Source organism: Suncus etruscus, chromosome 5, assembly GCF_024139225.1.
Source record: "Suncus etruscus isolate mSunEtr1 chromosome 5, mSunEtr1.pri.cur, whole genome shotgun sequence".
Taxonomy (NCBI): domain Eukaryota; kingdom Metazoa; phylum Chordata; class Mammalia; order Eulipotyphla; family Soricidae; genus Suncus; species Suncus etruscus.
The window spans coordinates 97,823,677-97,842,138 of record NC_064852.1 but is presented as its reverse complement, the minus strand read 5'-3'; the positions used below and the strand labels follow the sequence as shown (position 1 = coordinate 97,842,138).

At 40.2% G+C, this 18,462-nt stretch overlaps 1 protein-coding gene and 1 non-coding gene across 2 annotated transcripts in view; one reads left to right on the top strand and one right to left on the bottom strand.

Moving 5' to 3' along the window:
- NOSTRIN (nitric oxide synthase trafficking) overlaps positions 1-18,462 on the top strand; it is a 71,938-nt gene that overhangs the window by 10,233 nt on the left and 43,243 nt on the right. Inside the window, exons 2-3 of the mRNA XM_049773536.1 lie at positions 2,110-2,195; positions 18,226-18,309. Coding sequence (XP_049629493.1) covers positions 2,110-2,195; positions 18,226-18,309 — 170 coding nt within the window. The remainder of the gene's footprint in view (positions 1-2,109; positions 2,196-18,225; positions 18,310-18,462) is intronic.
- On the bottom strand, positions 17,913-18,017 carry LOC126009908 (U6 spliceosomal RNA). The gene has a single exon (XR_007496076.1). It is a non-coding gene; the product is annotated as a U6 spliceosomal RNA (small nuclear RNA).

The following is an 18,462-nucleotide window of genomic DNA, read 5'->3' as shown; positions in this document are numbered from 1 at the left end:
TGGATTTTCATCCTTTCATAATTTAGTGCTGGGATGTGTCCTGGGGCTTTCTTTACCTTTGGAGAATCCTGTGGTCTCTCTTGAGCATGTTTCTCTCTCTGTCCCTCCCCTACTCACAACCTTCCTCCCTCTTCTTCCTCAGTATTTCTAAATAAAACCCATTCTTATTAGGAAAAATGAGATGGGAAAATTTATTGCCAAAAAAAGATCTGTTATTCTAACTTCTAAAAGAATCGCACCTTCCTTACAGACTTCCCCAGGATGTCCCTATAGCTAGGTTTTTGCTTGTTTTGCAAAGATTCTTTCTACTGTTGATGAATTCGGCTACAATTTTGGGTAGAGCAGGAGTGGAGGGCAGGGGATCACATCTAGTAGTGCTGAGGGGCTTCTGCTGGCTCTGTGTTTGGGGATGACTTCTGCAGTGCTGGTGTAGGCCTGCAGAACTATATGTGGTGCCCAGGTTGGCAGTATGCAAGGTAAGAAACTTAACTCCATGTTGTCTCTTTGGCTATGTGTGTTACAAAATTTTTAAAAATTACATTTTTTGATGCAAATATTTATTTCAACTTGACCAAATTGGAAGATCTAGCCATGGTCGCATGGTGAAGCAAGTTTATGACCACTAACTCTTCTGCTCTGAATAACCCCACTGCCCTATCCATCCCCAAACAAACACAATCTTTTCTCCATGAGTTTACATGTCTTATGGGTGACTATGAACACAGGATTTTGTAAGCCTCACATACTGATCCATGTCCTTGTACTTCAGGCATGTTCAGTAGAACTGTACATCTACTGTATCTGTCAGGGTTTTCTGTGTTCAATTCAGATGAGACTTAAACAGCTGCATTAAGGGAAAAAGTAAAAATGAGAATTCTGTTTATGGGTGATTGTCTTCCCTCTGTAACTTCACCTTGTCCTCTCTTTTGCATCTTTGTCTTCATAAAATAAAATAAAAAATAATTTTAAAAAGGTAAAAAGTAACTCAAGGACCATCTATATCAAAGTTCTTGGTTTATTAGGAGCTGACGAAAAGGCCCTAAAGCAATAGGGTCCTGTCTTCCTGGCAGCCATATGTTCTCTGCCTATGACACTATTAACACCAACCCCAGATGCCACTGTGCTGCCAGCCCGTGTGTGTGTGTGTGTGTGTGTGTGTGTGTGTGTGTGTGTGTGTGTGTGTGTGTGTGTGTGTGTGTGTGTGTGCGCGCGCGCGCGCTCTCGTGCGAGTGCAACGAGTTTTCTTTCCTGTCTCCTCCCCTTTCCTGTCTCTGCTCTGTGCAAGATGCTGCCTCATAGACCTAGGAAATGGTTGCAGTTTAGGTCAGGCTCATAGCATTTGCATCTTCTTGTATAAAAACTCCTTTTAGAAAATGGAGTCTGCTGCCACACTTCCCCAGATGGAAACTGCATGTTTGGGGTGGTTCTGGCTCCTAAGTCACCTACTCTGAGTCAAGCAAGAGGTGAAATAGATTGATGATTACTCTTCTTTTGAGCACTAAAAATCTACTGCCTTCAAGGTTTCTCTTTATAAATAGAACTTCGAGAATAACCGTGAGAATCAAATCAAATGATAAAGCCTTTTACTTAGAATTTTTGTATCTGCAGGCTAAAGTGTGTGTGTGTGTGTGTGTGTGTGTGTGTGTGTGTGTGTGTGTGTGTGTAAACTAAAAAAAGGTTTGATTTAATCCCTGAGTTTAATTCATTTTAAGGCAGTTTTATGGTTCAGGATTTACCACTCTGTAGGCCTAAGAATATTTTGGAATTTGGCCTGGGAGGAAACACAAAATGATTACACAGAGGTTTTCAGAGTATACTTTGACCTCCTCAGGAGCAATAGTGGGTCACAGGAAGTCAAATACACCCTATTGCTGAATAATAGCACTTTGCCTACAAAGAAATTGAGAAATCAGCTTTATTTTTGTAACGTTTTTTAGAATTTTTGATATCAAGCTGAGATGACAGCATCTTTATTTTGGATTCATGTAAGAGGTGTACATCCCTGTTGCTACATCATCACCACTAACAGTCATCATGCCAGCAGCCTTCCAAATTTAGAATTCTCTTTGGAAATGCTCATAATCCTTCTGTGTACCTTTTCTCTTTCAGTATAATAAAGTGTACAAGAACCTAAAGGAGTTTTCTCAAAATGGAGAGAATTTCTGCAAGCAGGTCACAACTATTCTTCAGCAAAGGTACAAAATGCATGTTTGCAATAAGCAAGCACTTTCTTTAGCTCACTGTAAGTGATATGACTAAGGAATGGTTACAGGCTGTCCTACTTTCCCCAATGCAGTGTGATATTTTGATACATTTGAGGTGGGTTTGAAGAGTAATTTTCCTCTGTTGCACATTTGTCATTTGGATACCATAAAAATCAGGGAACAATAGGAAGTAAAGCTGCCTGGAACGACTTTGTCAAGTATCTTCTGATTCCCTAGACTGAGTTTACCACGCCCTTCTGGGGCTCTCTATTGTATCTGATGTATAGGACAATTACACTTCTTGCAATTCTGGAAATTGTTGTTTACCTTCCTGTCTTCCCTTGGAGGTAAGGGCTCTGATTGCTCATCTTTGTGCACTGAGCTCTTTGAGCCTTGTCTGACTTGAGTGAAAATATGGTGAGTCAATCAGTAGATGGGTAAAGAGATGGATGGATAAAGGGAAAATCACAGTTCTAGAATTGTCTTCTCATTATACTATATTTAACTATATGCAAATCTGGACTGAAATGAGTACATTTGGCTCAGTCAAGAAAATTAGAAAAGTCTCTGTTAGAGAATGCAATGACTAAATTAGGTGATAAAGGAGCACTTAGTCCATTGCCTATGTCTAATAAACAGCTATAAAGAGATCTCCTGGAGAGATGATGTCTCATTTGAGGTAACCAGTTTTAGATTTAAAATATTGCATTTGTGCCTTGGTAATGAAGGTGCCAGAGTCAATTGCATCCTGCATTAGTAGGATCTCTGCAAAGAACAGAGAAGATCCTTAGCTCTATTAGGCCCAATGAAACATATGATTTCTATGTTCACAGGCAATTTGCTTTAATTCTATGACAGGGCAAAAGGAGAGTTAATATGGAAGAAAATTTCTTTTATAAGAAAATATTTGTAAAAAAAAAGAAAATATTTGTGTGAGAGATAGATACAGAATAGTCTCACTCATCTGTGGGATTTAAGAAAAATAAAAGACAGTATGGCAATAATATCCAGAGACAATAGAGATTCAAGCCATAAGAACCAGCCCTTGATAGGAAGTTTACCACAAAGATTGGTGAGTACAGTTAGAGAACTAACTGCACTAACAACTACCATGACAATGATAGTGAGAGAGAGAAATAGAATGCCTGTCTCAAAGAATGAAGGATATGGGGAAGAGGGAAATGGGGAACATTGGTGGCAGGAAAATGTTACACTGGTAAAGGGTGGTGTACATTTGATGACTAAAACCTAACTACAAACATTTCTGTAACCACGGTGCTTAAATAAATTATGATAAAAACAACAATAACAAAAGAAAGCATTTGTGGGGCTAGAGAGATAGGATTCTCGGCTTCCATATGACTGACCCAGATTGAATCCTCTGTATTCCTATGGTTCCCTGAACACTACAAGAAGTGATCCTTGAGTTTAGAGTCAGAAGTAAGCCCTATTCACTGCTGGAGCAATTTTGTCAGTATCTAAAGAAGTTAAAAGAAGATTTATTAAATTTTATACTATTACATAATGTTACTTTGACTAGAGTCCTGGGGATTGCATTCTGGCCAGCCACTTGCAAGGCAAATACCCTATCCATTATTATTATAAATGATAAATGTATTATCATTTCAGCCCTTGTAGGGTGAATTATTTTCTTTTTTGCTTGTTTGTTTTGAGGGGAGTCATACACAGTGTTGACCCAAGGACTAACTACTAGCTTTATGCTCAAGAATTACTCCTAAACAGCTTGGGTACTATATGTAGTACAGAAAATTAAATCTTGGTAGGCCACATGCAAGACAAATTCCCTTCTCCTATGTCCTTAATCTCCCACCCACCATCATAGCCTGCAAGGATTTCTTGCAGACACAAAGAAATTTACTTCATATTGCTTGTTAAAACACAAAGGCAATTGAAATTATCAAAACTTTAGATTAACACAGGCCAATCTGAAATGATTGTTATATTGCTCCATTGTTTTACTAAAGTCAGTGTCTAAGGATTTGCTTGTCTTTGGTGATACTAGTTGAGTCTTCTGTTACTATTTAGGCTAAATAAGCTCGGTAGATAACTATGTAACTTTTCCCTCAGATTTACTGCACTGACACTGCATTAAAATGTTGGGGTTTCTGGGTAGACCATGATTTGTAGATCTAAAACAAATTTGTTAGCTTGAAAATTTGGTGAGGTTAAGTTCCGGAGATGAGCTGTTTGCACCAAAAGGTGTAGGTAGTAGTAGGGAGTAGTGTTCAGCTGCTGTAGTTTATATGGAGGTTAATTAGCCTCCTGCTCTTTCTGAGAATGCCACAGAGATATCAGCTAGGATGGGACTATCTGGGATATAATGGTGGCCATTATTTTCTTTTGGAGCTTGGTGGAGGAATGGGCCATTTTTCTGCCAGAAGATGGTGGTTGTAGTCAGGACTGCTGGGATTTCCAGTGGCCAGATGGGTGCTAGAGGCTTGAGCCAATCTCATTTCACAAGGAAAGATGAAGAATTTTCTGTAATCCAATCTCCCATTTAGCTTTTTTGAGGATGTTCCCAATTCTCTGAGGTGTGTTCAGGGAACCGTGAAGTGTCAGGTCTCAACCCAGGTGTCCAACATGCAAATAACATCATGCATTTATCCCATTAAAATGTCTATCTGGTCTAGGCTAGCAAAAATAAATGGGGTAGCAAAAATAACGTCAAGAAATTGGATTGCAGAGTATGTAACATATAATCTTAAATTGCAACTTTGAATAAAAGCAAGAACAGAATATGATCACAAAAGAGATAATTTATTCAGCACAAACTATAGATCAGGTACTGAATTAAATGTACCTTACATTTGGTTTCTTTTCAAGTCTGTGAGTGTGTGTTTGTTAAAACAGGTTTTATTCAAAGTTACTGAGGAAAGGGAAAGAGAGGATAAGAAAGGAAGAGAGTAAAGTGCTCAAGAGAGAGTTTGGACTTCTGCAAAGGTAGAGAAAACCCTGGAACACAACTCAGCATACAAGTAGGAAAGCAAACATCTTAAGAGGGGAGATGCGGGTGCCATGTGCATGGGCCCAAATAGCAAATGTGTGCTCTTTTCAACAGGTATAAAACATATATTTATAACAATAATTTACATAATAAATCTACATAATTTACATAATACATTACATAGTAAATTAATAATAATGATTTACAGATGAGGATATGAGAAAGAGGATTCATCTCTATTCCAGCTCAGTCTAGTCCAAATTTAATGCAAAAGCATCTTCCAAGTGGGCAGGTGGCTTGTGGCTCTATGGGATACTCAGGGATTCTATTCCAGTTCTAGTTCTAGAAACATCAGGTTCAGGCTGGTCATGGGATCAGGGAGTCACAAGAAGAACTCAGCTTCTCAGCTTTGTTCCATGACCTCACATTTGTTTTAGTCAATAAGCTGCAGCACAACACATGAAAAAACACCACCACATTACAAAGATATCAATAGTAAAGCAACATGAAACTCTACCGTACTTAGTGAATGAAGATGGTAGTTCTGAAGACCCAACTAATACTAGCTACCTATATAGCCTTTGTGATAAAGACGTTAGAGAGGAAATGTTGGGATGTTCAAAGAGCTCAAAGAAAGATAATCTTCATCCAGACTTTACAACCTGGTAGACAGGATATCTATTAAGAGTGCTCACTTCTGGGAGTGGGGGGGGGTGCTCATTTTCATGAATCTTTAGAAAGGGAGAGCTTAGTTCCCTCTTCTCTCTCTCCCTCCAACTAAGCAGAGCGACAACACAAGTATTTATAGGAGATGGTAGGATTGATAGGATTCCATATACATTTTGTTTCCTAGCTAAAACCATGTTAAAACCACGTCTGTTATTTCATCTATATTTTTTATCTACCACAATAATCCTGCTACTTCCTCCCACCCTTCCCCCACTTTAGGATCTAACAGACTCAGAGAATCCAAAGTTCAACAGCAGACATCATTGCACATGTGTCTGCAGGTTAGAAACAAAAAGCAACTCAGTGGATTTCTCAGCTTGATGAGCCAATTATCTAGGTCTTATTCACAGGTTCACCTTTTATGTAGGTCTCTAGAAGAATTAAAGCAGGAATGATGGTGTATGAGCTAGCCAGAGAGCCCAGCTGCTAGAATAATAGGTTTCCACATAAAATTGTCTTTCAAATTGCTCATAATGAACTCTTAAATCTATTCTATTTATAAAAGAAGATTATGACTATCTTTAAGGGGGGGGAAACCAATCAAACCTGATGGAAAATGTCTTTGTACCCAGGCCTCAAATTGGAAGTCATTGTAGGCCGAAGATGAAGTCCAAAAACTCTCAGATTACTGCAATTCCTTAACTCACATTGAAAAGAGCACTCTGCCTCCTGTTTTTGCTTATTTTTTTCAAGTATGGAAAAATTGATTTTTAGTTAATTTCTCATGGACACAGGGGCCAACTACAGTTTATGCTTTTTACCATTTTCTTGATTGCATTCTTAGATGAGGATCCTCTAAAATTGATGTATAATCACTAACATTCTTAAAGTTTAGTTTCTGCTCTCTCTATAACATGGAATTTGATACTAAGCAATTCACACCTTTCCTTTCTTTCAAAGTTCAATTTATTTTAAAATTGGAGACAAGAATTGGAGTGATAGTACAACAGGTAAGGTGCTTACCTTGCATGTGGCTGACCTGGCTTCAATTCCTGGCATCCCATATGGTCCTAGAGTAATGACAGGAATGAGCCTTGAGTGTAGAGTGAGGACTAATCCCTGAGTAATTACAGGTGTGGCATAGAAACCAAACAATAAATAAATTTAAAAAATAAGAGACAAAATCTTTGACTTATTGGTTGAACTCCATTATTGTTAATGAAAATGTATTGACTTTCATCTTATTTTGAAAGGAAATTAACATATAAGTAGATTTAAAATACATGCTATTTCTCTGGTCTAGAATCTTATTGATTTATTAAAATATCATGAGACTTAGTGTGTATCAAAATCTGCATACAGTTGTGAGACAATTACATGGAGAAGGAATCCTGACTCTTGTTTGATATGATGACTGTAGAGCTACAACTTTAAGTACAATGTTCTTACAAGCTTGTTCCTGATTATTTGAATAGGAGATGAAAATGTCTCAGTTTAAAACTAGTTTTGCCCTTTTAAGCAGAAATCAAAATCCATCAGCTTCCTTCAAATGACAGAGAAGAAACCAGTGTGAGTGGGGTATGCAGTGTCCTCGCTGCCTTGGGAGAGCACTCCTCATTAATTTCTGTTTAGGAGAGACTTCTTTAGTACCACAAAAACTGGTGTATGCTGCAATGTACACATATTTCAACCTAAAAAAGTGACAGCTCTTTCCATGGTTGTAAGTTGAATTGATTTTCTCTGGGATAAAAGTTTCCCATGATCAGAAACCTGAAGATTTTCAGTTGTAAGCTAAATTGCAAGGAAGGGAGTTCAGAGACCATGTTTATTGCCCCTGCATGGACACTCATACTCCAGATACTGTTCACTACATTTCGTTTTGACTGTTCGAATAATTGCCAGAGCACTTTAAACCCAAATGGGACTTTGAGTTTAATGTGTAAGAGTTTAAGCTGCATTCTACATTGCAGTTGGTTGACATAAATACTGAATCTACATCCCCTGGGACCAACCACTAGCAAATTTAAGATGAAGAGACACGGGTAGAAGCATAGCACTCACAGAGGTTATGCTCAACTGTGTCCAGCCTCAGAGAGCTGCACTGGTGATATTTTGTGATCACAAGCTTCTCCTTTCCTAATTTCCATATCTCAACCTCTGCCCTCTGCATTCAGGAATAGGCTTGTGACACGTGAGTGCTTTTGCAAGCGACTCATCCTGTCTGTGCTGAGGCTGCTGTCCCTTCCCAGGCCCTAATCTGCCAGGCACAGTTGTGAATCAAAACCCTGAAATTAAAGGTTAAGTGATCGGTGCAGTCTTTTGCTATAGCTCTTATGTGTGACTTCCCCTGCAATTTTTCATCTCCAGTTTTCGAACACCTCCCACTCAGTAATTTCGGAGGTTGGATAGCAGAATGACTACACGACAGGCTCTCAGACAGACCACTTGGTCGATGTACATTGCAGGTGTATTGCTTTTCCTCTTGAGAATTCGGACAAGTTACAGATAAAACTCTGTACCCTAGAGTTTCCCTCCATGAAATAGAGTAGACATGCCTACCTCCTAGATGTCAGATTAGTGACGAAGTATTCTAAAAATGCTGGGAACGGTGCCTGGCATGTAGGGTGTGTTGGAAGAACACAGGTCAAGTATCAGCAACCTGCCACAAAGGCATTAGTTGCAGTGCCAGGAAAGCAACTGGTTGGATACACACTTCACACAGAAGTTTTTGAGTTATAGATTGGCATGCAAAATTGCAGAACCATTCATTAGTAAACATTGAAGAGAATTGCACTAAAGAGAAACTTTCCTTTTCAAGAAGAAATGTTGGATGGTAATTTGATCTACTTTAGGCTTCTATGTAGAGTTCTATGATTGAGAGAAACCAGCAGAAGTCCCAGGATTCAGAGGCAAGATGAACAAGCTCAGAACAAAATAATGAATCACCGCAAAATAATCTGAACCTCTTCTCTTTTGTTTCACTAAAGCCCAGTTTGTTTTTCAATCCTGGTTAATTCAATTACATTGACAAATTAAGGGGAATGTAAAGCTTCTTTTTGGTAGGGTGTTGTTTTGTTTTGTTTTCTTTTTTTTTTTTTTTTTTTTTGGTTTTTGGGCCACACCCGTTTGACGCTCAGGGGTTACTCCTGGCTATGTGCTCAGAAATCGCCCCTGGCTTGGGGGGACCATATGGGACGCCGGGGGATCGAACCGAGGTCCTTCCTTGGCTAGCGCTTGCAAGGCAGACACCTTACCTCCAGCGCCACCTACCCGGCCCCTTGTTTTGTTTTCTAATTTTTACGTTTTTTAAATTTCTGCTTAGGCTTTCAGATACTTTCTGTGATCTGAAAAATCATTCTAAAAGTAGGGGCCAGAGTGATGGCACAGCAGTAAGGCATTTGCCTTGCATGTGGCTAACCTAGGATGGACCGAGTTTTGCTCCCCTGGCGTCCCATATGGTCCCCTAACTCAGGAGATATATATATATTTTTTGGGGGGGGGGGCACACCTGGCATTGCTCAGGGGTTACTCCTGGCTGTCTGCTCAGAAATAGCTCCTGGCAGGCACAGGAGACCATATGGGACACTGGGATTCGAACCAACCACTTTAGGTCCTGGATCGGCTGCTTGCAAGGCAAACACCGCTGTACATTGCAAGAAGCAACTCCTGAGCATCATCAGGTGTGGCCCAAAATAAAATAAAAAATTATAAAAATAAAACTAGAGTTACAGAGAGATCATCCAGTGTGTAGGCTCTTTTCTTGTATGTTTCAGACCTACATTAGGTCCTTGACACCCCAAATGGTTTTCTAAGCCCAGTAGGAGTTATCACTGAATGCAGCAGAGTCAAGAGTAAACCCTGGGTATCATTGGTTATGACCCCAAAAGTGAAAAAAACAATGTTAAAACTAAGTTAAAGGGAGATATTGTTTCTTTACTGTTAGAAGTTATCTGGGATGGTTCTGAGCTGGTAAATGAGAACTCAAACTCTTACCCCTTACATTTTTTTGCTCTGTGTTTTTGGAAGTGTCCTGAATACTTAAATTTCCTTTGGCAGATATAATAATTACCATATTAAAATTAATATTTTAATAACCTGCTGAGTGCCTAGCACCTTCTAGAATATCTATATCTATATCTATATATATATGTATGTATGTATGTATGTATACCATATATATTGCTCCTTTTGCAAATTCCAAGAGTGGAACAGAGACTGGGAAGAAATGTATGAAAAGTTGTAGCAGCACGGGCGGGCAGCTGGCAGACCTCCGTATGTGCCAGCGGCCTTTTGGCCTGGCCTAGGGTGGGGGGCCCGGACCTGGGTCACCCGAACCCCCTCTCCCCCTTTCCTCCGGATCTCCAGGTGGGTTTCTGGGAGGAGCTCATGGGGCACCCTGGGTTTTCCCCACTCCCAGGCCGGGTCTGGGGACCGGCCTAGGTTGGGCTTAAATCCCTGCCCTTCGGGCTTGGGAGGGTCTCTCTCCCTTCCTGGAGCTGGATTTGTAGCAGCACGGGCGGGCAGCTGGCAGACCTCCGTATGTGCCAGCGGCCTTTTGGCCTGGCCTAGGGTGGGGGGCCCGGACCTGGGTCACCCGAACCCCCTCTCCCCCTTTCCTCCGGATCTCCAGGTGGGTTTCTGGGAGGAGCTCATGGGGCACCCTGGGTTTTCCCCACTCCCAGGCCGGGTCTGGGGACCGGCCTAGGTTGGGCTTAAATCCCTGTCCTTCGGGCTTGGGAGGGTCTCTCTCCCTTCCTGGAGCTGGATTTGTAGCAGCACGGGCGGGCAGCTGGCAGACCTCCGTATGTGCCAGCGGCCTTTTGGCCTGGCCTAGGGTGGGGGGCCCGGACCTGGGTCACCCGAACCCCCTCTCCCCCTTTCCTCCGGATCTCCAGGTGGGTTTCTGGGAGGAGCTCATGGGGCACCCTGGGTTTTCCCCACTCCCAGGCCGGCTCTAGAGGGTGGATCAGGGGGTGTAGTTTGATCTGGGGGGAGGCAAATAATTTCTCAGCTATACTCAGGCTGTCACTGGCAATTTCATACCAGTCTACATTTTGAAACCGCGCGGGGGCTAGCCCCCGCGCGATCATATGCTCCTCCCAACCATCAGTACCCCAGATTTACCCTTCTTAACTTCAGTAACACACAGCTTCAATCTCTGACCAAAGACACAGTAGATCTTACAAATCCCAGAACTATTTAGAAGGACACAAATCGAACACATATTGAACACATATATATTTTGAATATTTTATGGTTATTTTCTTTTACTGCTGTAACTCTTTATATATTCTTCTACCATGATGTTTCTATCCACTTTTCATCTTGTCTTTTCTTTGTAAGCTGTTCAGTAAGGATTGTGGTGGAACTATCCCTCAGTTTGATGCCTATGATTGAACTATGTCATGGAAATTGCTGGTCTTGTTCCTATTGCCTCCAGATGCACCAATAACGCTTCGTGGCATTGATCCTTGTTTGCATAGACACATTAAAATGGGAAAACACTATACATACAGATTAGTTATTATCTAATAAATCTCATTACAATGTACCTTACACCCTGAATATTGATATAATGACCTGGCATAGGCCTCAGTTGAATGGGCATTCTCCATTCACGCTGGAACCAGGCAAGCTATCTACGAAACATCCAAGGTCTTTTATAGCAACAGTTGGAAGCAGTCCTCTACCAGGAAAGACACTACCGAGGGTGTGACATCGACCTCCTAATAAGACACTTCCGTTTACACTGAGAAGACGTGACAACAACAATGACCTGCGAGAAGACATGACAACAACGATGACCTGCTCTACAGGACATGGTTCTCTCTATTGCCCCTTAAGTGTGAGGTGAAATGAGAGGATGCTCTGCACCATCCTGACTGCAATATGGGATATGCAGACTCCAGGATCTTTAATACAGAAGAATGATACCAACAACAGAGACTATGTGAGGAATGGAGGTGTATTGCCACTACAGACTATGACTTGAATTGGACAAACTAGTTTGCCTGGAGCCTAGAGTCAGTCCTGTGCCAGGAAACTTCAGGGGTAGGGTCTCCATGTATTTAGACCATAATTTGTCTTTCCATGTCCCTTATGTTTTGGTGGGCCTATGCAAACAAATGCCACTTTAATATCGTTTTTTACTATGTTCTCTTGACTCCAATCCTTAAGAAAAACAACCCATTAAAACTTTTGAGGTTAACTTAAACTAGTAAGCATGTGCATGGAACTAGATAAATGTACTTTGCCCTCAATGTTTAAAGAGTTACATAAGTCTAATATCTTTAGATTATATGGTGTGCTGCTAAGAAACAATATGTACTACAACTGGGGATTTGAGGGACAAAGTAATTGTATTGTACATGGGTTCAGTTTTGTTTTTCTTAATGTTCTTTGGCTGAAAGTTCAAGGCTGGGATATCATTGATGGAACTACTGAGAATCCTGTTTATGGGTGATTGGGCTTCCACTGTAACTTTACCCTGTCCTCTTTCTTTGCATCTTTGTTGTCATAATTAAAATAATAAAAATAATTAATAAAAAAAAAAAAAAAAAAAAAAAAGAAATGTATGAAAAGGCCTGGGGTCTTAGAAAGACTGGGAAAGGGGGCCCTAGAGATAGCATGCAAATAAGGCATTTGCCTTTCATGCTGAAGGACATTGGTTAGAATCCTGGCATCCCATATGGTCCCCCGAGCCTGCCAGGAGAGATTTCTGAGCATAGAGCCAGGAGTAACTCCTGAGCACTACCGGGTGTGACCCAAAACAAAACAAAACAAAACAGAACAAAAGACTGGGAAAGGATTTTCTGTCTCCAGTGGGAAATTTCCAAAGTGAGAAATATTGCCCCATGGAGAACATGATCCAGAAAGGCTGCTGTAGCCTTGGGTGTATTGGGGGATTCCCTTTTTGTTTGCTTGAAGGATTTCAGAAGTGCTCAGTAATTTTTTTCAGGAAAACCAGGTGTTTAGGCCAGACAAGTTTGTATATCTCTGGTCTAGCTACTCCAAGTACTAAAATGCAGTGTAATCTGACGTCAGGCTGAGTATAGCTCAAGCTACTGGGGACACATTTAAATAGTTGGACAGTTTAAAATTTTAAAAGTGATAAAATAAGAACAGGCTTCTAGTAGAAGTTAGTTAAAAATGAAAAATTTAGTCATTCATTCATTCAAGATATACCTGCCAAGTAAAGTATTATATACCAGGCATTTGGGAAGACTAGGGAAAGCTACCCCAAATTAAATCCTCAATCCTAATAGAACTTAATTTTAGGGAAGTTCCTAAAATTTCTCTAAAAATATATATGCCTATATGATGTAAGACAGTGGAAGTTCCAGAACATAAGTAAAACTGCAAAAGATAGTGACCAAGATGTTCTTTCAGAAAGGAAAACCTCTGAGATTGTGTGTTTGAACTATACTTGCAAGAATGGTCATGAACCTGGTGTGAGGAATACCAACAGAGATCATAGCAAGGGCAAAAGCCCTAAGGCAATATATTATCTCACTAAGCAGGAGTCTCTGGGTAGGAGAATGATAATAGGAAGAAAAATCAGAAAGAAAACCAGGAGTCAGTCAAATCATGAAGGTCAAAAGTGATCATTCCAGTCTTTGAGTCCCTCTTAGATTTAATAGTTTAATTATCACAAAACTTGGTCTGTTCACTCTATTTTGGGGGTGTGTGTGTGCAGAACTTACTCCTGACCATGCACTCAGGATCATTCCTGGGGTTACTCAGGTGACCATATGAGATGCCAGAGGTTGAACCTTGGTTAGCCAAGTGCAAGGAAGTGTTTACCTACTGTACTCACTCTGGCCTTTTGATCACTTTTTTTTTGTAGTTGTTTTGAATTTGGGGCTACTCAGTAGTTATTCCTGACTTTGCTTTCAGAAGTCACTCCTGGCATGGCCTGGAGACCATATGGGGTGCTGATTATTAAACCTGGGTCTACCACATGCAAGGCAAACACCCTACTCACTATTGCTACAACCCCACTTCCTTTATTTTTATTTTAATTTAGTAAATTTATTTTTTTGGTTTTTCAGGCCACACCCTTTTTGATGCTCAGGGGTTACTCCTGGCTAAGCGCTCAGAAATTGCCCCTGGCTTGGGGCGACCATATGGGACGCTGGGGGATCCAACCGCGGTCCTTTCTTTGGCTAGCACTGCAAGGCAGACACCTTACCTCTAGCGCCACCTTGCCAGCCTATTTAATAATTTTTTTATTGAATCAACATGAATTACAGTTACAAAGTTGTTCATGATTGAGTTTCATTCATACAATGTCTGACACCCATCTCTTCATCAGTGTACATTTCCTGCCACCAAATGTCCAGTTTCCCTCTTGTCCTACACTCTGCCCTCCTCGCTGCTTGCCTCTCTCTATAGCAGACATTTTTCTACACTTTCTTTCTCCCTCCCTCCCTCTCTCTCTCTCTCTCTCTCTCTCTCTCTCTCTCTCTCTCTCTCTCTCTCTCTCTCTCTCTCTCTCTCTGCCTATCTTCCCACCCTCTTCTCTTCCTTTCTTTGTTTTTCTTTCTTTCCTTTTAGTCACTTTCTTATCATGTCACCCTAAAGCCACCCATTGAATGTTTAGTCTCCAGGGATTTTAAGGCATCAAAATGTCTCTTCAAAATCGTTACTGACAAGCACTCTTTCCATCAATTGGAATATGTTTCTAAGTAGAAAAACCTCTTTTAAAATGCAAAAAGATATTTGTTAGCTTTGTTGTTTTAAAATATTTCTCTTTAACTTTCCTTATTCTTGGTAAAAAAAAAAAGTCTAACAAGAAAAAGGCATTTTGAAACAAGGACTTAACATATACATCCTTCAATAATATTTTTTCTATCAGAAAATGATTAAAAACAACTCAGCACAGTCGTGTTGATTGAAGAAAATGAATAGATATTTAGGGGTTCATCAATAAATAGTTCATGACTACTGCATACATTGTATAAGAATGCTAATTTTTCTTGTTTGATACGATTGATCAAAACATTGTAGGGATTCCATTAGTTACTATATGTTGCATTAAGCCCTTAGGATGGGCTTGGATGGTGGATGGAGGCCTTTGTTCTTAGGCCCCGGCCACGTGGCTCCATCCCCCATTAACCGGCGGGTCTGGATCCAGGAAAGGGATGGGTATTGAACTCACTCACAGGCAGGCTTCCAGAGAGATAACATCTTTAATGTCCTGGCTAAAAGATGTGGCTCCTAACCGTTTACACATTCAGCCCTGCATTCTCGCTTCTCCCTCAGCCATAGCTCTCCATCCAGGTAAATGCCAGTTCCTCTCCATCCTGGCCATAAACCAAAAGCTTTTATCCCTTGGCTCAAAGGCCTTATCTAACCTTCCCAAGACCCCTCCCAGGAATGGGAGGGGTCTTGCAGGTAAGGTTACCCGTAATATCTACTTTCCAAGACCCCTCCCAGGAACGGGCGGGTCTCAGATAGATACACCTAAATCCAGATTGGAGTCACAACTATAGACTTTTAGATTTTACCCCAAATAAAATAAAATAATACATAATACTAAAGATATTTTAGGATACAAGTAGTATTAATAGGCTTGCTCTCCAAGCCTGTTTTCTCCCTTGAACACTTATCCCTCTTGCTAGTCTATTATGTTTTTTTGCTAGCTTATTTCCACTCTATGCTCATGGATCACTTCTAGCAGGGTTCAGCTGGGGGAGGGGCAAAGCCTTAGGGGTGCTGGGGTCAAACAGGGTTGGCCACATGCAACACATGTGTTGCTATACTATCACTCTGGAGAAAACTGTGTACGCTCTAGAACACAAACTTCTCTTTCTTTCCCCTCACATCTTTCTAAATAAGTTTCAGTAAAAATCATCCTTTACCAAATAAAATAAAAATAAAAGACTAAAAATAGGCAACAAACACCCCAATTTAACTTCTTACATTTTTGTTATCTTTAATGAAAGTGAGAAGACAAATAAGGATGTTTTCTATTTTAGCTATAGGCAGGCCTATAAGTAGGCCATGATAAAATTCAGTTTAAGGGCCCGGAGAGATAGCACAGCGGCGTTTGCCTTGCAAGCAGCCGATCCTGGACCAAAGGTGGTTGGTTCAAATCCCGGTGTCCCATATGGTCCCCCGTGTCTGCCAGGACCTATTTCTGAGCAGACAGCCAGGAGTAACCCCTGAGCACTGCCGGGTGTGACCCAAAAACCAAAAAAACAAACAAACAAAAAAATTCAGTTTAAGATAAGTGTGATGTAATCTATTCAAAAGAAGCAAGATTTCTTACAGAGGGATTGCTAAGATCCCCTGTTGAGTCTGGTCCTGCATAGAAAATGATGGGAAATTGTTCTCTAAATCTGTGTTGCAGAATATTAGCTATTATTAGCTATGGCAGCTTCCTGTGGAAGACTACTGTTCAGTTAATACTACCATAATATTTAATTTTACTGCCACCCAGTATAATCTAGAGCTAATATAATTTCAAATTCCTAGAATATGCAGGGATGGTTTCTGTTCCTTACTAGGGTTGCCATAGCAAAGTACCACACAGACTGGGTAGCTTACACATTTACCCTTTAATATTCCTGGATGCTTTCCATACGCCACAAAAATACCAAGGGGAGAGTAAATGAATGTGAAAGGAGTCTATAGATAATCCCATGATAATATATTCCAAGGGTATAGAAACCCTGTATCTCTTAGGTCAAGGGGATTCCCGTTTCGGATGACCCCAATATTTACTGTGCCTATGCGAGGGGGGGGGGACAAAAAACACTAAATAATCCTTCTTTTTTTATATTTCTTTTTATTTTTTATCTAGTTTTTGTCAATTTCTTTGTTTTGGGGTAGATATTGAAGTAGTTGTCCATTTTTTTATTTATACATTTACTTTTTCTTTCTTCTTTTCTCTTCTTCCTTTTTGCGCCTTGTCATATTTCCTATTTCACGACCATGGCAACTATGTGGTGCATATTTTTATTGCTGCAGTGCTCACTGGATACCTTATTTGATTCCTCCTTTTGAACTGTTGTGGTGTTTCACATTCATTTTTTCCCCTTCGTCCCTCAAACCAAGGATGAGAGCCTCTAGAATGACTCTGCTCATATTCGGCGTAGTCTATTTTTACCCCATTATATTACTTTTCTCTTCCTCAAACAAAACCACATAACTTGAACTTTCTAGTCCTGCCTCCCAATCAGAGGGGGCAGTAATGGAGGCACCAAAACCAAACAGTTATTAGACCACTAAGGAATAAACTAGACACAGAAGGAACCACACATTCTAGCAGCCCCTGGGGGGAGAGTGGAGGATATAGGAGGCAGGATGGGAGCGGAGGTGAGGAGAGGACAATTCGGTGGTGGGAATTTCCCTGATTCAATGTAAATATGTACCTGGAATATTACTGTGAACGATATGTAAGCCACTATAATTAAAATAAAAATTATATTAAAAAAGAAACTCCAGGATGGTGAAAATGCAGAGAGAGAGAGAGAGAGAGAGAGAGAGAGAGAGAGAGAATATGTGTAATATGTGTATAAAAGAGTGGACATGGAGGAATTTCAGGTCACAGATATTTTATTTTGATTTCAACAACATGCTGACTAATTGGATTATAGACTTTATAATGATGATTAAATAAGTAATAATTTGATTACTATTCTAGAAGTTAATAAATGGAGTAAGTCTTTATGAACTTAAAAAAATATTCCTGGATACTTATATCTAAGGATTGGCCAATTGATTCTTTCTGAGCCTGTAAGGGAGATTGTTACTCTGCAATATTTCCAGTGATTTGTTGACAACCTTTTGTATTTCTTGTCTTCTGGGTGCCTCACCCTGATCTCTTCCTTCATCTTCACTGTGTTCATGTCTGTTTCTATGTCCAAATTTCTCCTTTCATAAAGACATCTTTAAAATTAATGTGTGTGTGTGTGTGTGTGTGTGTGTGTGTGTGTTAGGACTTTAAAATCACTTTTGAGGGAAGGGTGCAGTCACTTTAATTCTAAAAGAAAGTGAAATAAAAATATGTTTTAAATATTATACCCAAAGATAAGAGAATGTTTCAAGTAAGCAAGTCATTCTCTCTTTTTTAATAAGAATGCTTCACAAATTTACTTGTCATCCTTGTGCAAGGGGCTTGCTGATTACCTCTGTACCACTGAAATTTTAGTGTATGTGTGGTCAAAGTAAAGTCTCTTCTTGACTCTTGATGTAGATAGACTTTGCATAGTCCTGAGTGCATAGTACTGAGGACATCTCATCCCTCGTGTGTGTGTGTGTGTGTGTGTGTGTGTGTGTACATGTACAGGGTATTTGTTGTAGATAGTGATACAGATGTGTGTGATTCTTCTTGAGTTCTTGCCAATCTATCCTATCACATAACTCTTTCTTTTCTAACAGGGCCAACTTGGAGATGAACTATGCCAAAGGACTCCAGAAACTGGCAATTAAGTTGAGTAAAGCATTACAGAACACAAAGAGAAAGTAAGTACATGGAAGATAAAAGCAAACGTTTTTCTAAAACTAATGAAACGTGACACATTAAATTCCAGCTTCATCTTGTGCCCATGAAAGGTACATTATGTTTGGCTTGTAGTTCCTGGTCATTATTTGCTGGTACCTTGTGATATGAGTTAA